Source organism: Musa acuminata, chromosome BXJ1-3, assembly GCF_036884655.1.
Source record: "Musa acuminata AAA Group cultivar baxijiao chromosome BXJ1-3, Cavendish_Baxijiao_AAA, whole genome shotgun sequence".
NCBI classification, from domain to species: domain Eukaryota; kingdom Viridiplantae; phylum Streptophyta; class Magnoliopsida; order Zingiberales; family Musaceae; genus Musa; species Musa acuminata.
The window spans coordinates 40,218,307-40,244,616 of NC_088329.1; the positions used below are offsets into that span (position 1 = coordinate 40,218,307).

A 26,310-nucleotide genomic window follows, 5' to 3' on the forward strand; every position below is an offset into this window, starting at 1 on the left:
AAATGTCTCTTCTCTAAAGTAAAAAAAGTTGTGTCATCAATATTAACTAAATATATAAGTTGTGGATTTGTAGGGTTAGATGTGATAAATGCAAATTTAGAGAGATTAAATGTATTGAAAATAGATAAATTATCACATCATTAACTTTTGGACAATAAGTATTATTATTTTGGAATATGATGGTTTTTTTATGAATGGCTCTTTTTTTATTGGACTAATAATGATCTTAAACTATGATATTAGCAATGCTTTTATTGTATAAGTAAGTTTAACCAATAAAGATATAGATAAATTACCGTAAGGGTTTAGACTCGAATCTTATATTTGTTACTTACTATTTATAAAAATAATATTAAAATAAAAAATATTAAGGGTTTAGACTCGAATATTATATTTGTGGATTTGCTCAAAGTCTAATTAATTATATAGAGGGGTGATCTCTAATGCCTTGAGATTAATCCAATGATCATGGAATGGTATATTGGGGGATGTAATGAGTTGATCTTAATCTAAAGTTTACTTTTGCTAAAAGAAACTTCGACGAGGAGTCAGGAAATTGCTAACATAAACATTTCCTGACTTCGTTTATATTAAGATATTGTTTTTAGTGCATGCATCATGCAAAGAATAATCTTAATATTCTTTTATGCACTAAATGAGGCTTACAATAGTTTTTGCCCGATTTGATGTACAACGAGAGTGAATGAATGCATATCTCAAATATAAATTGATGTTTGGTTTTTTTTTAAGTCATATTTATTCAGATATTACTTAATATTATCTTAAGATCAATTTTCAAGATGCTAATAAAATTTTAAATTTTCAAAGTACCATATAATATAATATAATATAAAATCATAAGATTTCTAATATAATTTAGTGAGAAACAAACATATTTATGTCTTCTATAAAGTAAATTTTTTATTAAATAAAAAATATATTTTCTTATAAATAAATATTAAAAATAATAGAAGAGTAAAATTATCTGATAATAATCAATGAATTTTTGAAATATAACTTTACTAAACAATACTTGTGCTAATACATATTTAAAATATAGTTTTCATATCATAATTATGTATTTATTCAGACTATTTTCTAAATATATATTTAAAAATAAATGTATTTCAAAACATAGCCTATCAATAACTTTATGATAAGTTACATAACTAAAATGAAGATAATAAATTTATAAGTCTTTGATCACCAACACATGCCTTTGTTCTTTGCACAAAACTATGGCATGAAGAAAATAAAGATGGTTTAAATGATTTAGTTTTAGATACAATTGACAGAAATATTGTATCAATAAAATTATCAGAATACTCAACTTTCACCAACCCAATAATCAACTATATTTCTTCCACAATCCCAATCTCTAATTTATATTTATTGATTAGATATATTTTAAATGAGATCATTGACTGCATTATTTTATTTTATTTTTTCATTAATCTCTATGTTGACAGGGAAAGTCTAGCAATGATGCTATTTAATTATATGATTCAGTTTAAGTTAATTGAGTCATTTTATTATAATTCAGTTATTTATGAGAAATTCATAAAATTATTATAAAAGAAACAATGTATACTATTTTTTTAATTTATAGACCAAAACCATTTTGTCTAATATCATAACAAAGAAATAAATACTATTTTATTATGATTAATATCATTCCTTATCATTATCCTATTTCTTTTGCCATGTAATAGTTTCCTTTTTTTTGCTTGCATATATATATATATATATATATATATATATATATATATTCAATGGGGGACAATTTTTGAAAGGGACCCTTTATTTTGTAATTTACATATAAGGCCTCCTTCTCTTATAGTCTTTCAGAGCCACCTAAGAAGGGGCTTTCGTGGAAAAGAAATCAAGGAAGGGGGTAAACGGGAATAATCAAACAAGGGAGGCGCTTGGCAGGAAAAGAGCCCCAAACCCTGCCGTGACCGCCTAAAACCCTAATCACCGAACTCAAGGAGGTACTCACCCTCGTTCTTCTTCCTCTCGACCTCCACTCCCATACTCCTTCCATGGAAGACGGCGAAGTAATCCGCGAAGTAGACCTCGACCACGGTCTCTATTCCCTAGACGTCGCGGGTGACCTGCCCGGAGGTATTTCTATGATTTCTTTCGCCTGCACATTCGTTATGCTGATGCGCATGGTTCTTTTCTTTCTTTTTCTTCCCTTTGCCGCATTCTCACTTGTTTCTTTGATTTTTTCCCGTGTTTTTTTTACTTATTTTCAATAAATATTGACAATTTTTGAATTTTTTTTGAAGATGACGAGGAGTTTTCGGCTCAAGGAGAGGAGTTACAAGACGAGGAGGACGTAATTGGAGGGAAGGAGCCGAGGCAACCAGTTATCAGTTCATACAGAGTTAAAATTATCGAGATTATGAAGAACTTGCACTCCCCGGAGATAAAAATTTACTCGGAAGCCTCCAAGGAGTTCATCCGTTTGTTGAAGGGGGAAACGGGTGGAGGGATCCTACGTGAGTGCATACAGTTGGCTCCCAAATGCTCGGAGATCATGGAAGCTTGGAGGCTTCACCAAGGGAAGCCTGGGATGTCACACATATTATCGTTGGTTTCTGTGATTCTCGACCATCCTGATGGGAAGTCACTGGCTGATCCAATTGGTAGAAACCTTGATAGCTTAGCCCGTTTATTAGTTGAGATGAAATTGAACGATGTCTACATCGAGCTGAGTAGTCAAGATTCAAGGCGGCAGAGTGCGGCACTGAACCTTTTGGCTTCAGTAGTGAGGCGTAGTGGACGATTAGCTTCTGAGGTTGCCAAAGTTTTCGACTTTAAGCTGCCAGTCCTTTCTAAGCTGTCAGGTATACAGAAGAAGAAAGGGAGGGACGAGAGGCATGGATTCAGAGGATCCACAAGAAGGGCATTTGTTCGCTTTGCCATGTCATTTCTTGAGATTGGTAACCCTAGATTGTTGAGGTGGGTTCTACAGCAGAGGGAGTTGTACTCTGGGGTGCTTCGCGGTTTTGGAAGTGATGACACTGAGACAGTCATATATGTTCTTTCTACTTTGCGGAATAAGGTGCTGGTTGAAGATTCTCTCATCCCACCAGCTCTTCGGAGTGTTTTATTTGGCAGCACCACCTTAGAGCAGTTGAGCTACATTTCAGGAAACCCAATGGCAGGCCGTGCTGCTGACATTGCACACGAGGTTCTGGTAATGGTATGCACAGATCCTAGTAACGGCTTGATGCCTAGTCTAACATTGAAGGGGAACGAGAAGCGGCTGCTTGATCTCATGAAGAAATTGAAGGCTACAGAGGTCGATTATCATAGGGAGTTGTTGTTGGCCATTGCCGACAAGAGGCCATCTTTATCTGCAGCTTACATGGATGAGTTCCCATACCATCTTGAACCCCGTTTATCATCTTCTTGGTCAGTTCTGTTCTCTCAACTGTTGCAATTTCTTTTACGTTTATGCTTCTTTATCTGTATAATAAGATCGTTGCAGGTTTACTGCCATCTCCCTTGCAGCCGACATAATTTCCCGTGTAAATACTGAAGCTGCTGTCATGTCCTTTGCTTATGGACCTGAATATGTGCCACCTATGGGCAGTGATGAATTACAAAGTGTTTTTAGGAGCATCATACCCCGTGCTTGTAATCGGTCATTAGTGAATAAGGGATTGCTTCATGCTGACATTCTTGTTAAGCATGGGTCTCTAAGACTTATTTTGGAATCACTCAAGTCACTTGGAAATCTTATCACAACAATAGATAATGCTACAAAAAGCAAATTTTCCAGAAAAACAGTTGATTCATCTTGCAAAGAGATAGCTGAGTTACATGGTCTTCCAGGGATCAGTTGCTTTGTTGGAGTTGATGAGTTCATAGGTGATGGAGATTTGTGCCATAGTGATGAGGAAGGAACTGAGAAATGTGTTTCTCTGAGGCAGTACATCCAGGATGAGGCTAGAGGAGCACTACCAGATCTTCAAGTTCTTCTCAAGTTACTATCATCACTGAGTTACAAACATTCAGCAAAGCGTTTGAAAAGAACTGCTGTCACGCCTGAAGTTGCACGAAAGAGACTGAAATCTGATATCACCGAGGAGAATGTTGATATCATTATTAGCAGGATGGATTCTGAACCTACAAATGTGCTTCCTAGCTATCAAAATGAATCTAGAAATGTAGTTAGCATTCCTGAATTGGAGGGGGACAAAGATCGTAGAGCAATAGTTGCTGAGATATGGGGGTTAAATAAGCAGAAACCGATTACAACTGAACCAGTGGACGAACAAGATTTTTTTTACTCAAGGCTGCTTGATGTCCTTGCACTCTACATGGTAACTTACAACATTGTCTCTTGTTCTTAATTTTGATTACCTCAGTGTCTAATGCACGAGCAGCAAGAAAAACAATTAAATCGGTAGTATTTGTTTCATATGTAAAATAGAAGAGAAAGTACTAGATGGTAGAGTTCAGAAATATTGTGAATGTTGGCTCACCTCTAGACTATGTCTAATGCTTTATATTCTCGTTTATGTTAACTGAGGTGTAATTTTTATTTTGTTATTGCTTCTTCTATAAATATTAAATACTACTGCTATTTATACGCATACTCTTCAAGAGTTTGTTAGAATCCTCAAAATCATTATACATATATGTATAGGTGTTCATATTACAGATTTTCGGAATATTCACTGACTTAATATGAGACAGAAACTGTTTTTATAAGATTAAATAATTTCTTTTGGTATTTTTGAGGATTTTTGTTAAAACATTATATGGTTTTGTTTAATATGAATTCATAAAAAAATCACCATTTATATTGTATATTCTGTTGGTGTGTTAATTATATAACCAATTTTTTCCTGGTACCCTCTACCTTGATTTAAAATCTCTCTCAGCGGGACAAGCTAGTATTTACTGGTCCATATAGCCAACCAGGATGTGAACCAGGTGATTTCGTCCATTTCTGTCCAAGGCAGGTTGTACCACCTGGTCACCTCACTGTATCAGGCTTCTCTGGTGGTAAAGAGATTGTTACCAAAGGGTGTCGGATGGTAAGTGTTTTGGTTAGAATCAGGATCATTCTATAATTTGTGGCAGCTGTCACAACTGTTAGTTCTTCTCTCTCTCCCTCCATCTCTGTCTCTTTAATTATTTCTCCCTCTCTTTCTCTCTATTCCCCTCCATCTTCTCGTTGTTGACGCCGCCGCTGCCTCAGCTCGCCGCATCACCATGACTCCACCCTGCTGCTGCGACTGTTGCCTCCTACTTGTCCTGCCCATATGTGTGGCGACCTCTTCTCCTCGTTTTCAGATCCAGGTCCAGTACAATATAGGTTTCAGATCCTCTGTGTCCTCCTCATTTAGTTGGGCCTGTACTGATCCTAAACTGTATGGTTACCATACAGGTCTGTCCGAAACCTATATTGTACTGGACCTGGATCTGAAACTTTGCTCTCTATATTGCTGTGATGTGTATTGCTTGAGAAATTATAAATTACTTAGTAGTTGACTAGTTGTTTGGTAGATGATAGCAGTTACCATCTTAAATCCAAAACTTGTGAACATATCAGAAAGGAGTGCCTGTCCAATGTTTTTCTGGCAAGTCTACATTGTAATTTTAGATAATTAAATGAAACAAATGCTTAACACATAGTGAAACAAATCATGAAAGAACAATGTATATTGTTACATGTGTTACATGTAATTCTGGAGTACTTTGTTTGGTATTATTCAATGTCAATATCATTCAGTGGATATATGGTACAGTTTGGGTAATGTACACATAAACACCATCCTTAATAGTCTTTCTAAGCTTGTTTTGTCGTTTGTATAGAAGAGTTATCCTTTTTCTTGAAGAGGTTCTTATACAAATGCATTCACCATGTAACGTTTTGAACTGGTTTCTTGCAGCGAATTTTGCCTAGTGCTTTTGAAGGCTCTTTTGACTTCTTCAGAATTCTACCAAGTAATGCCTTAAGTCTGCCTACCGATCAGCAACAGTCTCTATTATCTCTGTTAGTTGAGTATGTCGGTAAATCTTCTGGAACTAGTGCTCGAGCCAAAGTGCCTGATTTCATGTACAGACACCTGCAGCCATTGATTCATATTTTTATATATTCATCGGGCACACGTATCAGAGATCAAGCTTATGCATTGGCAAAGGCATCCCTTGTCAGCACTGGTGCCTTCGACCAGAACCTTTCGGAGATTGATGCCTGGTTAATATCTTTACCTGGTTATAGCAGGTCAGTTTGGTCTAGGGAAAACCAAGGAGCAGAAGCAATTCATAGCTTGTATGCAGTTGTCATCTCATTTCTCTGTGATGCTGTTTCAACAGTAGGAAATAACTTATACAAGCATCTTGATCATATGCACAAGCTTATCTCCAGTTTAGATGACTTTCAAGGTAAATGCTAGCTTAAAACCTAAAACATATTGGAATCTGTTAATCTTGAAAAGCTCACTGAAATTATTGGGCTGCAGATTGTAGCTTTTATTTCACCTAGCTCTGTGATCTGAGTGGTTTTTGGAAACTACTTAGTAATGTATATACTAGTTTGTTATGCTTTTTAGTTATGGTCTTCTAAACTAAACAACATATTTGGAAACATACAAAACTGTTAACGCCTTGGGGTTTTACATCTCCTTTTAATGTACAATGTTTTGATTCAGTTCAAAGTTCAAACAAACTAATCAGCATATCTGGAAACTAATGAACATGACAAAGAGTATTTTTGGCATTAATTCTGTCCTGCCAATTTCATGCTAGGATACTTTTGAGCGAACAAGCATATTTTGGTGCATCCAAATATATGAAAGATGTGCCATAGGGAACAGCCCCAAAGTCATAGATTTGTTAGCAGAAACAAAGTGGTAGGATCTACAGTTGAACTTTTAGAGCCTGTTGCTATAATGCCATAATTTGTTGGAGAAACCACTCATCTTCCAGTATTACATGGAAAAGAGAAAGAAATATGACAGAAAGAACATGAAAATGAAGTGTTAATCTTGTCTATTTTGTCTCTGAAATTTAAACAAGCTGTTAGGACATACATTCCTTGTTTTCTATTGTCCATATATTATCTTGAAGCCTACCTTAAGGTTGTCTGCTATGTTGTTCCACCAATATTTTTTTTGGTTGTTCATCCCTCGATTGTACATCATGACAAAGTTATTGGTATATTGTTAATGTGAGTCTTTTTGTACTGACAAGCTGATGTAGAAGTTCCATGTTCCATCAAATTATATGCAATATGCTGACAGGGAGCAACATATATTGCAGGATCTACTATATTGATCTGTAGCTACTATATTAACTTTTTGCTTTTGTTTGGATTCTTAAAAGATTGTAAATTGATGATCCCTCATTGTTGGTTTGTGGTTCTCATGATTTTTGTTGTTTTTGACTGATGCTGATTGTGGAAATTGATTATTCATTAAACTGGTTTGCTAGTAGACCTTTATTCAAGTTTATCTGGTATGCTGGCCTTCATGCATGATTAGTTATATTTTTATCCTTAAAAAGATCTTTGATGTATTAGGCCAAATTTTGGCTTGTTTGATTGATATGGGATTGCACTGCATGGTACAATACTGTCTTAAGGTATTATCACTGCCCCCATGATACTAAATCATCACTGTCCCCATGCTACTAAACAGCAATTCCCAGGAAAGATACTATGTTTATGATTTGGTTCTTGGTAAGTATAGCTTTGAGCTGTTACCTGTGGTTACTTGCACTACTATAGAGGACGTGCAATTCTTGTTTGGAATAGTTACTTTCCCATTATCTTCTCATAAATGACAATTTCAAGAAATATACTTTATTTTTTCATGTATTGGTTTAAGTTATTCAGTTGCCTTTGTCTTTAATTTTTTATCCTTTTTGTGTAATATATATTTGTAAATAAGAACCAATTTTCACATTCTGGTCAATATGTTTACTAGTAGAAAGAGGATGCATTCTCTTGTTCGATAAGGCTCAGTTTCCATTTTAAATGCTTGCAGATAATTCTCCTGGTTTTAGCCCCCTCATTATTTGTATCCTTCAGAAGTGCTTGAGGTTGCTTGAGTCGGATTCTGCGACCTTCAAGTTATATGAGAGATCTGCTATTTCGTTGTATGTGTCTAATGCGTTAAACTTGATTTTGCAGTCACAGGTATATGGGCTTCCATACTCTATTATATAATTTTTTAAAATCATCTTTCTTGATTGTGACACTGATGGAATATTTGACAGGTATACATGAAAATACTACCTGGTCTGATAGATTTGATTTTAAATGAAAAATTTGTTGATGATTCAAAGAGCTCTCTTTGTGAATGGAGGCCATTGAAAAATTTATTGTATTTTGCACAAAATCTTCTGAAACAGCAGAGATTTACTTTGTTACCCATGATGGAGACTACCTCAGAAGGAAAAAACTCTTTCATATTGATATGTTCCAAGATAAAGGAGTTTATAGGTGGGACAAATTTAGGCAAGCAAGATGAAGTAGCCTTCGCATTTTTATCATCAATCATATGTGCATCACTTGAGGATGTCCTACGAAATCTTCATTTGCTGCTTACCATTGCCCCACTGCAATTTACTTCTTATATTCAATACCTGTCATATGTACTCTTTCTTGAACCAAGGTTTCTGGCTGAAGTTGTTAACTTGTGGCCAAATATGTTCCGCGCTTGTCTGGAAAAGGTTAGGAATTCAGATAGAAATGACTGCAGAGGGAATAATGATCATTCACTTGATCGAAATGATTTTATGCATCTCACTGAAATATCGTTATTCTCAGACAGCCTAGTTACTGAAGAATTGGCTGCTACTTCTTTAGGTTTATTCCTGAGGCGTGCTCCTTTCTATGCCCTGTTTTCTGCATTTATGTGCTCTGGCAGTTACAGGAGCCATTCAACCAGAATGATGGATATATTGCATTCTCCTGATATTGTAGGTTTGCTAAAAATTAAGGTAACCGAAGGCTCAACTGATGACTTGGTTTTGTTTCTCAGATGTGTACTCTTTTGGGCCCATCAGATTCGGTCATCCTATGAAGCTGAGCGATCTGATACTCTTGAAGAACTCTTTCAGATATGCTTCACTGTGGTAGATTGCATCTTTGAGCAGGTTTTGGTAGATTTTGCAGGTCCCACTGGATCTGTGACTGTAGAAAGATCTTCATCGACTAAATATGTTCAAGATGTAATAGAGCTCATCCTTAACCACCCTCTTGTGGCACTGTCCGTTCAATATCCTATATGCTGTAGCAGAACCCTTGCAGTTGATAAGTTGTATGATAGTACTGATTCTCTTCTAACCTACTCAAAGCAAAATTTTCACGACATGGACTCTCTTGTATTGCAGCTTTTAATTAAGGTTTTTAAGGAATTCTTGTATGGGACGATTGGGAGCCATTGTTCATCTCAAACCTATGTTTTTGATGAACGAGTTTTGAAGGTTGCCAGGAACTTGATTCAGAAAACAGCTTTATTGTTCAGGGAAAAGTTTGATGCTTCTGTTGAGAGGAGAGATTTCAGTACGGTTCTTCCTTACTTTTACATCATTCACTCGATGATGCAATTTTTTTCTCCTTTTGATCTTCTTGAACTTGCTCACTGGATGTTCGGTAAAGTAGAAATTGACATTTCTGGTTGCAGTTCACTTCTTTCTGCTGTTCTTTTTTGTCTGCCTATTGCTGATGGTGCGTTGGATTTATTATATGGTTATCTAAAATGGAGTCACCATACATCAGAACTCTATCACTTCTATAGAATAAGTAATAGAAGTTTCAATGCGACCATTCTTCAGACGGTTTATTATAGTATTCTTGATTTGGTTATACGTTTTGATATAAAAAGTGCAAATAGTTGTCTTTTAAAAGCTGTCAACTTTGTGTACAATCAGAGGCATCTAAAACCTCACACTACTTGTCTTCCATTATACATGCTTTTTTCTGGGATGGTCATCCATAGTCCAATGAAGTTAGTACTATGTTGCCTCAGTCCCACAAGCAAGATCAAGGCAACAATATTGTCATTACTTATGGAAGTAAGCCCACTGCACATGAGCGTCTTTGGACAGATATTCTTGGCTATTTTTAACAAAGATTCATCTGATTTTGATGTTCTGAATACAGATGGTGCATCGCCACTAAGAAATGAGGTGGCCATTAAGAACTTTAACTATAGCCTTTCTGAGGATGATTTTGTGATTCTTCTGCCTGCTGCTTTGTCATATGTCACTTCACACAGAAAGGATCTTAAGTTTATTGGAAGTATACTGATTTTCTATTCTAAGATTCTTTTGGAAAATTTGTCAAACTGGAAAAGCTACGTATCTGGCAGTGTTTTCCAGGAAGAGTATCATGAACTTCCGGTGACATCATATGAAGATTTCCATAATTGTTTGAAGAGATCTCTTCTTGGGAAAGCAGTCACTATGTTGCACTATTTTTTCGTTTTAAATGGGGGTTCAGTTACAAAGAAGCAGCGTCTGAAAATATTTGATTCTGTTTTTCCACATTCGTTTGAACTACTTGATCATGATATCAAAATACTAAATTCTTGTTCTCATCAGGATTCCTTGAAACTCGTTATTGAAATTTATGCTAAAATATCATTTACGAGGTTATTGTTATCACCTGTGGAAAGTTTGACACAACGTTTGGAACCAGAAGAGTCCAATGAGATGACTCAGAAAAAGGAGTCCAAAAGATTGAACTGTGCGAAACTAAGGTTTATAACCATTTTGGTCAATTCATTGGACCAGATAGTCAGGATATTTCCTTTTGATGGTGATAGATCTTTCAGATCTTGTTCTTCTGACAATTACAGCATTTGCAGATTCCTAGAACATTATATTTTGAACAACATCATTGAGTTATCTATTGAAAGTAAAGGTTGCCTTGACCAGTTGCCTTCTGTTCCTTTTCTGGATCATTTTATTAGATCTTGCCTTCTCCATAGGTTTGAAGACCCTGCTACCCTTAAGGCAATTCGCTGCTTTGTTGCTGCATTACCAGAAACCAAGAGGACATTTTCCTCATCTGAAATTCTTGGGCTGCTGCTTGGACACTCTCAGTTTGTGTCCACTATTCTTTCTAGTGATTCTTTTTCCAATTCATCTGCTTTAATGGCTAATGAATCACTATTGCAACCGCCCCCAAGTATTCTAAAATCACTTGATATCTCTTGTACTGATCACAAAGCTTGTGAATTCAGGGGCACTACAAACCCTCACTTAGAAGAAAGAAAGTTGGAATTAATTAAGTTGCTCAGAGTGTTATATCATTACAAGAGTAGAGAGTACAATGTGGGACATGAAAACATTGATGGCAAGGATTCAAGGGAATTACTTGTTCTTCTTTTATCTGGCTATGGTGCAACTCTTAGTGAAACTGATTTGGAGATACTTCATCTCATGCACGAGATTGAGTCAAGTGAAGGATCTGAATATGATAAAATTTCTGAAATGGATTACTTGTGGGGTCTGTCTATCTTGAAAATAAAAAAAGAAGTGACACTTGATCAGCTATCTTCTTCCTCCATGACACCTGGTTGTGAATCAGCTGAGGATCTACGCAAATTGCTATTTAGGGAGAATATTCCAGTTGATACAAAACAGTGCGTGACTACAGTTTTGCATTTTTGTTACAATCGATCTTCATTGACTGCCTCAATGTCATTGGAAAACCTTCTTCATGATAAATTTGGTGATACGATAGAGGTACTTCCCAACATCTTTTGTGATCATTCTCATTTCCTTGCTAAGTTACCAGCCACAAGTTCCTCATAATTCTTCTCCTCTATTGGCAGCGATCTTTAAAAGGTGACTTAGTTCTAGGGTATGATCCTGCTTTCATATTACGATTCTCACTTCATAGTCTTGTCATGGACTTCATTAAGCCTGTAGAGTTTGCTCAACTTGGCCTGCTTGCTATTGCATTTCTAAGCATATCTTCTCTGGATGAAGAGTTGCGAAAATTGGGCTATGAAGTCCTTGGAAGATTTAAATTAGCTGTTGAGGTATATGTTTTTCATTAAATGGAATTATTAAGTGTAATTGCTCATGAGTCTTTTTTTTATTTATGGATGTCTAAATGGAACTACCAAGTATAATTGCTTAAAAGAACACTTCCTTTCTCTCTGTTCTTTGATTCAGTTTTGATCTGATAGGATATTTTGTCTGCTCTTATCACATACTATTCTTTTGCTCATGATTTGTTAGCATTGATTTATATGTTAAAATATATAGTGTATTCTTGTATCAACATGGTGCGACTTGCATACAAGAGAGTGCAGTTAGGTATATCTTTCCTATCTTTTTACGTTTAACATTTTTCATCCATCTTACCTAGCAAAGTAATGAGTTATGATATTGGGGTTATCCTGTCAGTTAAAAAGGAAAGCATAAAATGTTTCACATGATTGTCTCTTGCTTTTCTTGTAATTCTGTATATCTTCGATCATCTAGTTTTTAACTTTAAAAAATGAACATGGAATCTTTTGCCTTGCTTACAACTTTGAATTTTTAAGTATGTGTTATTTGAATAATAGCCAAACCAGATCGATGAGACAAGGTGATATTTTAAAAAAGAATCAATTCTCACCTTGTTGGCTTTATGGAAGGTCACATATCCTGTGAAACAAGGACCTTTCTGTCCTTCGGAGCTAATTGTCTCTCTATATTATTTAGTTTGACACTTAACTTTTTTGACACTTGAAGTATCAAAATTATTTCCTTCTCATTGGTGTGCTAAATGGTGTTTTTTAACATTGCCAAACCAACAAAAAGAATATTTTCTCTGTTTGATTGTCATTTGGTTCTATCCCCTTATCCTTAACATTTTATTTTTCTGTGTTTAGCTATATTAGTTCTGATATGTTGATGTGCGTCACATGTTAGATGAGTCTCAGTGTCTCAATGCATATATTGCATCTTAGGTTGCATTGGATCTTCTACCCTTGCCTGTTTATCTTACTAAAAATTCTTCTTTGCCATGCTAAGCTAATTTTTTTTAGCAAACTGATGACCATAAATGATTTCTGCACTTTTAATTAAATTATTTATAAAATGGTCAAACATCAATTTTCCAGCATGCTTTGCAAGTGTTTTTTTTGTAATTCTGGTGCATCATGTCTATCTGTTGTGTCCCCTTCCAGTCTTTAATTTGATGCAAAATGATTTTTTTTCATCGTTACCATGTTTAGTAATAAAGGTAGCCTTGAGCTACTTATATAAGCTTCGAAAGAGAAGAAGAACATGCTATAAAACTCTCCATAGTTGAGACTTGTGGACTTAAATGAGGAATGCAATGTATAAGCCAGCAGTATCGTGTATGGTATTGTTATATGATATAATTTGATAAAGACAGTACAACACAAGCTATTACTGATGATGATGATTAATTACTTACCTTGTACCATGATGATTACTCGAATAGTTGCAAATCATGGTCCAGAACAGTTTGTACTTTAATTGTCTGTGCCTATTGAGCATAAAGACGCAGTATCTTTGAGGATTTTTTAGAGAATGCCATGTATCAGTTACCTTGCATTATAGTGAAACCAGCAGTTTCTTCCATCAAAGATATTTAACTTGATTTGGTCGGGATATTAGAAATCATAAATGCAAACAGTAAGAACTAAGATGAAATTAAAAGGAGAAAAAATATTTGGCTAGCTATATGTTAGAGGCAAGATTTTGATATCACTGCATCTGTATTTCTGTACAAGAAACACATTTTTTGCCTTTTCTAAGATAAAATGCCATTTGACACCCATCTAAAAATTATAGTCTCATTGACTGCAACAGATTGGAGTCCTTACCTTCAGAAGTAGAGCTTTATTCTTGTATCCTTTACATTCTCTACTTTCCCAGCAAATGAGCATTGCCTTTTTCTCTTTATTTCACTGGCATAGAAAACTTCATTGTTTACTTTGCCAGTAATATGTATTTGATGTCTTTTCTGTTGTAGGCTAACGAAATAGAAAAAAAAATTGATGCTTTTGGGTTACCTTTAGTGAATGTTGAAAGTAAGCTCTTGAATTGAAATGATATAACATTTATGCAACAAGTGCTCTAGGAGGGAAAGATTATTTGTCAGAGCTGTTTAGGATTTTGTCGAACAATTTAAAATCTTACAGTTCTTACATGCTTTTGTCACAATTTTTAATTGAGTTTCTTTGGACAAATAACTTCACTTTATATTATATCTGCAATTTGAAGACTATCCATGATGCACATTAATTGGCTTAAAGATCATTTGTAGCATTTTAAATTGTCTTCAGCTCAAGCCACATTTTTCTTATTAATTATTGAATATAATAATCTTAAAGACTATACTGACAAAAGAAACTTAATCATGTATAAGCAAGATCTTTCTATATGAAACATAAAAAAGATGCTAGTTACATGTGATGAAAGACGAAGAAAATAAAAAATGGAAACTGCCATACGTGGATTTACTGGACAACATACATGCTGCACATCCTATATGATTCGATCTTCCCAGGTTACAGCTGTTAATGGTGCATTAACTCTATTAGTAAGACAAAATGTCTCCTAAAGTGTCAAGAAATGGTTTTTCTCGATTTTTCACTTACTAAATTCTGCATAACTTGCTTTATGTGGAACAGAACTGTCGGAGAAATAAGGACTTGCTACAGCTTCAACTTCTTCTAACATATTTTCAAAATGGGATAACAGAACCATGGGAGAGAGTACCTTCAGTTTTTGCTATTTTTGCTGCAGAAGCTTCTTTCATACTATTGGACCCTAGGCAAAATCATTTCCTTACAATAAACAAGCTGTTAATGCATTCGCCCAATATGAATTTCAAGGTAAATATTTTCTTGGCTGGTTTTTTTATTTGTTGCGTGAAATTATGTATTATCATGATTCCATGTCAATACACGCGACTTTATCAAATGGCTGCGCCACACTTATCCAGTGCTTTCTGGATGCAGAGTGTTCCTTTGTTTCATGCATTCTTTGGAAGTACTTCCATCCATTTCAAAATGGAGCGCATGTGGATTCTTCAGCTTTTACATGCAGGAATAAATTTAGATGACGATGCTAAAATATATAGGAGCAACAAACTTATGGAATTCTTGCTAAGTTTTCATGCCTCTTCAATGTCAGATTCTCAGTCTAGTTTTCTAGTTCTTCAGGTATTTTTTTCTAGTTGTTGTAATAATCAACTTATCTCTCTCTTTAATACTTTCTTGTTTCATGTTGGTGGTTATGCTGTGAAAAACTAGTATTCTATGTTCTTTTAACAATATAAAATGATAATTAAATTGAGGTAATTGCTACATGGATTAACTTAATGTCAGGAGGACATTTTGGTGATGTATTGGGGGTAATAGGTTTGAAACACACTACACATTCATAAAATGCCTATTTAAAATCATTTTAAGTGCATATATGTGGTATTTCTCATTTAGCAAGTTATCCAAAATGGTGATTTTGTTGAATTAGTAAGATTGGAAAGTTGTGAATTATGCTTATGGTACAAGTTGATTTAAGCTGATAACGAGTGTGTAAAGAGGAGCCCTAAGTAGGGGAACAGAAGGAAATCACTGTCTATGTGCTCATATGTTTGTGGTGAGAAATACTAAAATAACACAAGGCTAACTTGATAATTGAATGTACAATACAAAATGTATATTTCCTATTTATAAACGATGTTAGTAATTCATTAACAGGTCAACTTTGTTGATATTGTATGTTACCTGTGTTGCTTCAACGAATATTGGGAAATCCTGTCATGCCAAAATTAGGAGTACATTAGAATTATTTGACATTGTCTTGTATGATTTATTGGCTTTGTTCCTATTAACATTTCTTTTCTTTGGATGAAAGTCAGTGGGCACTTTTCTGTTCCTAGTGACTTTCAGACCAGTTGTGCAGTAGATAGTTTAGTTGGATGTATGGGATGCTTATTGATCTTGTAAAGGAATTAAGAGCCGTGTTATGTATAAGGAAGTTTATAGAAGACAGTTCATGTTTGGAACAAAAAAACATGTTGGGAAATAGAAACATAAATTTGAGTTACGAAAGTAATTTGTGTTTTCCAATATCATTATAGTAATTAAATAAGGTTAATGGCTATTTTGCCTATGTGCTAGTCACTGAGTTTAAGTGTCTACTCAATAGTAAGTTAGGTGTCTCAGATTTAACCCAATTAAGTAATCTTCACTTGGGACCTGTAATTATATAACAAGGCTTAAAGTGATCTGATCTAAATGCAGTTAGACTCCATCTCTTCCTTGTTAAGAAAAGTTTAATCCTGGCATCTATGTTTGATTCAGATGAGAAGTCAACATGAGCACTAACTTATAAGAACTTACAAAGAAGGTGTATGCTCGGATCAACTTGGAGAAAGTGCAGTTAAATAGAATAAGGACTACTTAAATTATAAAAGTGGTCTGATGACTTCCTAGATGCAAGAAACTTTAAATGGGATCATGTCGATTGTCTCGTGTTCTTAGTTTTTTTATATGTATGCATATATATAATGGTTGGATCATCGAATATCTTTGAGATTAAAAGAAAAATTCTATGATACAATCATGAGACTAACAATGCTTTGTGAATATGAGTGTTGGGTAGTTAAGTAACAACATATAGAAAAAGTTTGTGTTGCCGAAATGAGAATGTTGAGATGAGAATCGTGAGACCAACAATGTATAGAGTTACTAGGAAAAATAAGAGAAAAATAATTTTATTCTTGAACAACTAGGTATCGTTTCGATAGAAGATAATATGAGAGAAAATCGTTTAAGATGATATAGGCATGTGCTTAGGAGATCTTTGGATGCAGTAATCAGAAGAGATGAAATGATTAATGTTAATGATATGAGGAGCGGTATAGGAAGATCTAAAAAGACTTTAATAGAAACTATAAATAAATATTTAAGTATTATGAACTTAACTAAACATATGTCATGTTACAGATCTTAATAGCAGCAAAATATTCATGTAGCTAATCCCAAATAGTTGAGACTTATGATTTTGTCACCGTTGTTGTTGTATATATATATATATATATATATATATATATATATATATATATATATATAATGGTTGGATAAAAAAATTGTGGATGTATATATATGTACATAACATATATACATACATGACATAAGGAAGGAAGCTCGATATGAAATGTCCATAAGTGATCCATACCTTCTTAACCAGACCATAACATAGCTAGTTCGTAAAACTTCTCACTTGTGTATCATGCCAACCAAAGCTGAAAATTGTATTCTATGGATTAGGTGCTATGAGAAAAGTTTACATTTTATTCATATGCTCCTTGAATAACTTATAGATCAAGGTCAGTACCTTGGATCATTCTTATTTGTGTTTTTGGAGCATTTGAAATATTTAATTATGTCGATTTATTATGATGATTAGGCAAAAATAGGTATTTTAGATTGTTTTCACCAAGGTCTTCAATTTGGAATAATACCGCCTGTACCGGGTGCTACGTACCGGTCCGCCAGCTGATCGGTACACGGACCACCCGCTATCGGGCGGTATATATATATATGTACACACACACACACACACACACCGAGCTGTCACGGATTTAGCTGGAATTGCTTAAGTCGTGAAGCACTCTTGCGGCCAAGATGCGAACTTAGCTTGAGTTGCCTAAGTCGCGAAGCACCCTTGTGCCAACTTCTCGGACTTAGCTGGGATTGCCTAAGTCATGAGACGCCCTTGCGACATACGCGTCCGCAAAGGGTCAGCTTAGTTGCAACCTCGTACAGGTCCCGAAGGATCTGTAAAACAGAAAGTTGATTAGATTGAAAATGAGCGACAGACAAGTCTCGACGTCTCGCAAAGAGGGAAGCTTTACAAGCAATTCAACAAGCACCTTGTGTGCATAGGATAAAAGAGAGGAAGGAGGAAAACAAGGACTTTAGAAGGTAGAACGAACAATTGCAAGTCCACAAACAATTGCTCACCAGGTGTCGGGCGTGAAGGCTAGTTCCCGTCAAGTTAACGTGCGAACTTATGAAGAGTTTTTCAATGCCCGACGATATACCGAAGCCCCATCCAACCCTGTGCCACCCGGTGGGTTCCAGGGTGCTAGATGGCTGATGTTTTGGGCGCTGCAGCAGGCTGCAGAAAATAGCCTGCAACACGTGAAAACGGAGCCATTTTGGGGTTGTTTGGCCTGGCGCGGTGAGCGGTCACACTGTGCGCTGCAACCTGTTCGAACATGTATTTTTACTAGCAAAAACATACAAAACCAAGGCAAAACAAGCTACAATGTCTCTGTACAAGCATGCAAAAGCGACGAACGGTTCGTTGAACGAAGTTGTTGCGAGTGCGCGACGATCGTTCGTGACAGAACGATATATCAAAATATACCGCTCGGTATATAGTATCATGTCGTACCGTACCGAGGGAATCTCAAAATTCTGGTACAGTACGATATTTCATTCCTTGGTTTTCACCAACTCTGAAAGCCTTAGACTATTTCATCCAGTGATTTAAAAAGCGCTAGGCGCCAAGGTCCAAAAACGCCCGAGGCGCTCGCCCGAGCGAAGCGAGGCGCTAAAATATAAAAATATATAATATAATTAATAAATATAATTATTTAAAATTTTAAATAAAAATAATTAGGAGGGCTCGCGGGAGGCGCGAGCAGCGGGAGTCGCGAGCAGAGGGAAGGCTTGCGGGAGGGCTCGTAGGAGGCGCGAGCCGCGGGAGTCGCGAGCAGCGGGAGGGCTCGCGGGAGGCGCGAGCAGCTGGAGGGCTCGCGAGAGGCGCAAGCAGCGGGAGTCACGAGCAGAGGGAAGGCTCGCGGGAGGCGCGAGCAGCGGGAGGCGTGAGCAGCGGGAGCAGGAGCGACGAGCAGCGAGATCGGGAGCGACAGCGGCAGTGGGTTAGGGTTGGGTAAGGGTTATATCGATTTTAGTTGGTTCGATTGAACCAACTAACAACCGAACCAGGACCGAACCAGACCTAAAATCCTGGTTCGGTCACTTGGTTTACCCAGGCGCTCGCCCGAAGCGCCCAGCGCCTGGGCTCGGGCGAGCGCCCAGGCGGCGCCTGTTTGAAGCGCGCCGCCTGGGACATTAGCGAGGCGCTCGGGCCTTGCCTCGCCTCGCCCGAGCGCCTAGGCGAGCGCCCGAGCGCCTCTTTCAATCACTGATTTCATCACTTCTAAATCTCAATCTATGGATTCATCAATTATGCACTTAGGTGTGCACAATTCTCCCTTTCCATGCCCTTGATGAAAATATTTATAGGTGCTTTCTAATCCTTCTTTTCCAAGAAAATGGGATTTTATTTCTTGTTTACATGTGTAAAAACTCCTCAACTCCACATTATCACATTCATATGGACTGTTTAAATTTATTTTCTATTATGTTCTGCTTAAAGTTGTAGAAGCAACTGTTTATTTGTTGGTGTAAATCTATGATGAAATTTCTTTTCAGTACTGGTTGTTTCTCAACTTCTTTCAAAATATAGCTCGTTATAATTTATTACTTTGTGAATAATCTTTTTTTTTTAATTTTGAAAACACTGTGTTTTAATTTAATAATTGAATTTTGCTACAGATTATGAAGAAATCTGTAAAAGTTCCTATTCTAGCTGACTATTTATTGAAGGAATGTGGTTTGCTTTCATGGCTATTTTCTGTTCTATCATTTTTTGGTAAAAGACTGGGCAGAAAAGAGAAACAATTTTCTCTAAGTGTCATGGAGTTGGTTTTGAAGGTACTACCTGATTTCACAACTTGTTTTCATTTGTTTTCAGTTAAATATATCGTATTCCTTCTTGATGGTGATTACAACATAGATTTTAGTATCTTGATGGTGGATTTGTTTTGACCGAACGAATAGGACTAACTAGACATGCTCATATAACATGTTTTTTTTATTACAAGAAAAAGACACCTAAGCATTTGCTAGAATCTAGTTATCTGATACTTGTAGCTAGGAGTTAAGTTGTAAAGCAAAAAATGCAAATTCGCTCGGATTGGTATATACCTACAGGTATTTATCAGTTACAGATGTGACAGAGAAGGACAACCCAATTTTGGATGGTCCACATGCCGTGCAGGGCTTATCGTCCCCTTTTTATTTTCTACCTTCATCATCTTCTCTCCTCTTCTTCTTTGTCACCTCCTGCCCTCCTCTTCTTCCTTCTTCTCTTCTTCTCGTTCTTCATCTCCTCTTCTTCTTCTTCTTCTTCTTCTTCTTCTTCTTCTTCTTCATCATCATCATCCTCCTCTTTTCCTCCTCCCTTTTGTTACGATGGTATGTACTGCATTCCATGTGTCAAGTTGTCGGTTCATATTAAACCTATACCAGTTAGGTTAGCTACTGACATGGTATGGTGCTGAAATCACAACCCTTGTAGTAAAAACTAAGAGATTGGTTCTTGATGCAAACATAATGGCCAAATCTTGACTAGCTTGAGTTTAGAAGGTTAGTCACATAGGTGGAGTTGACGTTTTTTTCACGTAAGCTAAAATGAGCATCCTGATTTTGCTTAAAAAAGAACAGAAAACACATCTTTATCAGGTGATTGGTCTAGTGTTATTTTTTTGTTTTTTTGTTTTTTTGTTTTCATTCTTAATTATTTTTAACTATTAGAGGGTCTAGTGTTGTTTTATGTTGTTGTAAATATTACAGCAAGTAATCTGATGCCACATCATTATCATGCAATATTGTTCAATAGATCTGCTTTCTAGTGTTTTACACTCACTATATTACATCAGAGCATGAATATAGGTTAGGTAATGTGTCTTCTTTATGTTGGGCTATCAGTCAAAATCATGCTATCTTTTATTGATAATTTTTTGTTTTTCATTCTTAACTATTTAACTGGCTTCTAGTTCATGACCTGGCTTTATCAGCATCATCAGCAAATCCAAGAGCTGCTACACAAAAAATCAAGCATAACTTTTATACCATCTTTCTCTCTCAGATGGAGAGAATTAAACAGGGCATCTTCTTTAGGATTTATATATGTATACTACATTCTGAAATAACCTCAACCAGGTAGGATGCTGGCTGCTCCAATCAATGATTGGTTACACTTTTTAAATGATAAATATTGCGGAATCAATCTTCTTTGTGGTGCTTAAATATGGATGTGGATGGCGTTGCCCTATCATTTACATAATTATGTAACATTTGTTGCTATTGCATTTTGATTGTTGGGATACTGTCATACCTGATTTTCCTTTTCTGGTTTTCAGTATGCTTTATTTAAATCCATCCCTCCTTGGTCCCTTGTCTATTGATTATTTAGTTGTTTGTACTTCGTGTTTTCATTCCTCTAAAATGCTCAACTGTGACTATCCAAGTAATTGAAATTTTAGATGATTTTACGACAGATTTTGGAGGGCCATGGTTTGGAAGTTGAAATAATTGCAATATATTAAATAGCAGTTTCAGTCCTTTGTAATTTAGAGAGCTTATTAGTGCTTTTGTATCAGCAATAATATAAAATTCCATTAAGAACATTGACATTAGATTGTATGTCATAATGTATATTCAAGATACTTGCTCATGTAGAAAATGTTTAACTTAATTCAAGCTACTATACTGCTATTCCTTAAGCTTGTAAAGAGTAAATAGTTATTTATCATGTTTGCTGATTTGCTGCTTCTCTAGTAACTTCTGTTAGTGATACATCAGGTGAAATATTGTTTTTTTTATGTATGTTTATTTTCTTTTTTAAGAAGTCCTAATTTGTACTTTGTTGTTCTGCTGGTTTAGGTAGTGACTGATGTGGTTTCTACAAGATCTGTTTCTGAATGGCTTCAAGAGTGTGCCCTTGAGCAACTGTCACAGCTTTCATCTTATTTACATGTTTTATTTGTCAATGAGCTCAAGGTGCTGAAGGAAAATGTTTCAGTAGTAAACTTGTTCTTACATGTGATGATATCGACAATCAGGTTATCACACAAGAGGATGATATATCAACCACACTTCACCATATCATTTGAAGGCTTATTTCAGTTATACCTAGCCATCAATGATGAGTTCAGTAGCACACATTGTGCGGTGACCAATGAACTTGGAGTAATGACCATTCTTATGTGCACTCCAGTGCCAGTCAAATCTAAGTTGGTAAATTTCCCTTAACTTCATTTGTATCCACAAGTAGAGACTTCAATTATTTTCTGTTGATATTTCATTGCCATTATTGTCATATGTTTGGTCATTGCGTCTCTATATCATTTAACTTTGATTGAGTTATTTAAGTGGCAAATCTGCAATATTAATATAGCACTTTAAGGTATTACTAAATCTCACAATAAGCACCTGTTAGAATGGTTAGTTAATGATATGCTATCAAGGATGTTCAGAGATTGTGTTCTTATGTATTATATTGATTTGACAATCTGGACCACAGTTATCTGCTTATTAAGTGTTTATATTGCCCTAGTAGATTTTGTAATGATAGATGCATTGGTGGCTTCTCAAAATTTGTTAAGCATGACGAGTGCTCTATATAAGTATGTACTATATAATATGAAAAGAATGATTTTTTAAGAAAGAACTAGATAATGATAGTTTCAAGATTGGTTATAATAGTATTTGGTTGGTTGTGGACTTGTGGTCATGTATCCTTACATGTCCAAGTGAACCTTAGCTTGTAAGCACTATAGAAAGAAAAGAAAAAATATTAAAGGCAGGAGATTACTAGAAAGGTATCTAATGTTAAAACTTTTATTTAGTTGTTTATAGTTTTATACAGTTGTGACATGTATACGTTGTGTCCATTATTCAATTGATGTTCAACCAAAAGTAGTTTTTCTTAGGGACTTTGATTTGATGGAAGTGGCCGTTCCTGTGTGGAGTTATGTTGCAAGCACTTTGGTGTTTGATATTGTAAATAAAAGAAGTCTAGCAATTCACTTCCAGAAAAGTAAACCCCACTTCCCTTAATTTCATTTTGGGTAGAGTGTTCCCAGGTCATTTTTGGAAAGGTAAACCAAGGATTAAGGTGGTGCGCAATTAAATGTGCTGGTTTGGTTTTATTAAAGACTAGAACAATATTGGTACGTATTGTAGTAGTTGGGCTAAAATTTACTAATCAGGCAAGGGGAAATTCTTTTGTACAGATAAAGAAAGAAAGGTTCGATCCTTAATATTGTGAATAAAAAATTTACAAATACAAATGTTTCAGAGATCAAGAAGATGTAGCAGTATTGTTTATTTGATTGGTTGGTCAAACAGTTCATGATCTTTGGGCTTTGATTACTGATTAGTAGTAACTCTACAAATAAATACCGAGGATTCAAATTCTATTTTTTTCTCATATGCATACACATCAGATACACCCTTGATTCATCCTCAGAAATCCAATTGAAAACAATCAAGCCTAATGTGATATAAAAAAAGATAAGTAGAAAAACTTATTAGAAAATAGGTGGTGAGGACTGTACTAACTATCATGAAACATTTTTAGCCGGTGTAATCTTATATTTTTCTCGTAAATAATTGTTCTCTAAATTCCTTAAAGGAGTTTCAGAAAAAGTGAAAAATCTAGTAACAACTAATTCAATCAATCGAGTGAACAATTTTTCAGTTCCCAATGTCCAACTAGATTCATGTTTTCTCTGCAGGCCTTACTTTAATGGCGTTGGGAAATATATACCCATCTGTTTTCACCCCAGTTTGCATACCATGTCATTCCTCAGAAAAAAATATCGGTCTAAATATACTGCAGGACTGATTTTAATGATCCAAAACTAAAACCAATGGCATAATAAAGGCAGTCAATAAAAAAATAATCCAAATTATGAAAATAGTTAAAATTAAAATTTTAAATCCATTTGTTATATTTGAAAATTACTTGCACTTTAAGATGAAATAAATATAACTGGATTAAACTAAGTCAAGACCAGTTATTCATTTGCTCCACAATCAACATCGGAACTCGAGTTTTGAAAATTGCTAATTACAGATGAGCACTTCCAACAAAAAATGATTTTTAAGATATTTTAGTTCCAAGAAAGTCATGCTTAGATTGATTTCCACTTTCATCATAGCAAAGTAGCAAACAATTCCTAAGTTGCCAACGAATCGTTCGAGTAGAATTTCTTCTGCTCTTTTCTCTGTCTCCTCTCTGGTGTTCCATTTGCATAAACTTGTGCACTAATGCTCTTTTTCATGCCAAGCAATATATTGGAGTCATTGGATATGTTGGTGCCTCCTCCATCCCACATTGGACTTGTGTGTTTGTTGGCAGTCGAATGAATAAAGTGGATCAATAGTCTCCTAAACTCTCAGATGGCACCATCAAGGAGATTGATTCTCTTGCTCAGCCACAAAACGGGAGTAATGCCAGAGGAGATGACTGAAACAAGGGGAATTCAAGAAGCATCTTTTTTCTTTTTTCTCCTCTCTGTGCTATTTTTTTATTTTTTAAATTCCCTTTCTTCCAATACATCGATATGTCTGCACAGTGGTATTTTGCTTAGTTTTATATGATGCAAGTAGAACATTTGGCATTAGACTTGGGTTTTGTTATATATATATATTTATTGATGGTTTGGGGTGTTTGTTTGTTCGTAGCTAGTTTGTTCTACATTCATCCAGACCTATTTTTGTTATTCTTTAATTCATAGCATAAAGTTGTTTATGTAACTTAAATTTATTGCATTTTGGTGTCTCTCAAATGTCTTGATTTTGCTGTTAACTTTTACATCACAGGATAAGGCAAGACTAGTGAAACTTGTTAGGTGGGCGATTTCAGCTTCTTTGCAGTCAGAGTCTCAGAAGAATTATCTATTTAAGCAATCTTATCCTCATTTGCTTCTTGTACATAAGGAACAAGAAGATAATGAGTTGCTTATGTCAAAGCTCATGAGATGGGTAACTGCTTCGGTCATTCTGGGAAGTATGTCAAATAAATATTTGAATATAAAGACAGAGTTTAGCTTGAAGAGATCAAGCTTTGCAACTCTGCATTCTCTACTTGAATTTATTGTCAAAGAGAAGGGCAGTTTCAGAGAGGAAAATTTTAGTGCTGATGAGGCAATAGCTGCCATGTTACTGTACCTTCAACAAATTATGAGGAGCTCTATCAATCTTCCTTCAGTAATTTTTGCATTATGTTTGTTACTTCTTTCAGATGGATCTAGTACAACTGGTATGTGCTGTTTTTGTTATATATGTTATTTTTTGTTTGCCGCCATAATTTGAACAAAATCTATGCAAAGCAATTACTAAGTTATCAAAGAAGAATGGTAGGACTACTTTTATACAAGATACAGTCAGTTGTAGTTAGATACATTTACTCCGATTGGATAAATTACTTGCTTTTGACTTCGCTTGCATTGCTTTAGTGTAACAGCCAGGTTCAGGTTCTTTTTTTCTATTTTTTTGACTACATATTTGTTATTTTGTCCATGGATGGACTTTGACTTCTTATGTGACTATATGAGTCTTCACCTTGAAGAATTACATGTTTCCTTCAAGGACTCTCCTTATATTCATAGAGATACACAGGGAAATTCAGGTTAATTTTAGGTTTAGGTTAATTTGCAATGTTGAAATTGATGCATCCACAATTGATGCAGGTCTCATTTGCTTTAGACATGGTTTAAAGCATTTGTAACTTATCCTGAAAAGCAGTGGATGTGGATCGTTGCATTACTTGATAATTGTTTTTTGATGAACTAGAAATTACTTTACAATGAAAGTAAGCATTTAAATGTCTTAATAGGACTGTTAAACTACTTTATTAGTATACATTTGTATACTCTAATATACATTGGACTGTTAAACTAATTGCAATCTTAATAGCATTTAAGTGTCCAATATTGGTCATCCACGTGATGCAGGGCTTCCACAATAAACCTGAGCTTACTGTGTTCGGACCAGACAATAAGGCTGTATATTTATTTGCTAAACCTAGAAACCCTTTACCCCAGCACCTCTCTTGACCTGCACTGCTGGCCACCCATAGCGGTACTGCTGCTCCTCCTTACCACCACCGCCTCATCTTCCTTCGATACTGCATCCTCCTTTGCCACCGCCGCCTTCCCCTTCTCCTCCTCCTCCTGTCCTCTTCTTCTCTTCCTCCTCTTCTCCTTTTGGTACCATGGTATATACGGTATACCATGTATCAGGACACCAGTTCAGAATCCTTGCCTTTGCCTGAAACTATTTAAAATTAACCTTAGTTCACTACAAAAGAAGTTTAAAGCAAACGTAAGTGATAGGCTTTACATATTGATTACGATGTATTAATCTCTTTATTTCAAGGTTAATAGGTGATTTAAAAAAACTCTCTCCCTTAAAAATAGAAGGTCTGCTA

At 35.5% G+C, this 26,310-nt stretch overlaps 1 protein-coding gene across 2 annotated transcripts in view; it reads left to right on the forward strand.

The window, feature by feature from the left end:
* The first annotated feature begins 1,935 nt into the window (after window positions 1–1,935).
* Window positions 1,936–26,310, forward strand: part of LOC135629808 (uncharacterized) — a 29,286-nt gene continuing 4,911 nt past the window's right edge. The window contains exons 1-12 of one of the 2 annotated variants that reach the window (XM_065137661.1): window positions 1,936–2,124; window positions 2,292–3,423; window positions 3,500–4,337; window positions 5,916–6,411; window positions 8,013–8,164; window positions 8,245–11,724; window positions 11,814–12,023; window positions 14,637–14,840; window positions 14,967–15,170; window positions 19,584–19,742; window positions 21,756–22,109; window positions 24,702–25,140. In XM_065137661.1, the coding sequence (XP_064993733.1) occupies window positions 2,043–2,124; window positions 2,292–3,423; window positions 3,500–4,337; window positions 5,916–6,411; window positions 8,013–8,164; window positions 8,245–11,724; window positions 11,814–12,023; window positions 14,637–14,840; window positions 14,967–15,170; window positions 19,584–19,742; window positions 21,756–22,109; window positions 24,702–25,140 (7,750 nt within the window). In that variant the 5' untranslated portion in view covers window positions 1,936–2,042. Of the gene's footprint in view, window positions 2,125–2,291; window positions 3,424–3,499; window positions 4,338–5,915; window positions 6,412–8,012; window positions 8,165–8,244; window positions 11,725–11,813; window positions 12,024–14,636; window positions 14,841–14,966; window positions 15,171–19,583; window positions 19,743–21,755; window positions 22,110–24,701; window positions 25,141–26,310 lie in introns of those variants that run through there. The other variant, XM_065137662.1, reaches the window with a different exon arrangement.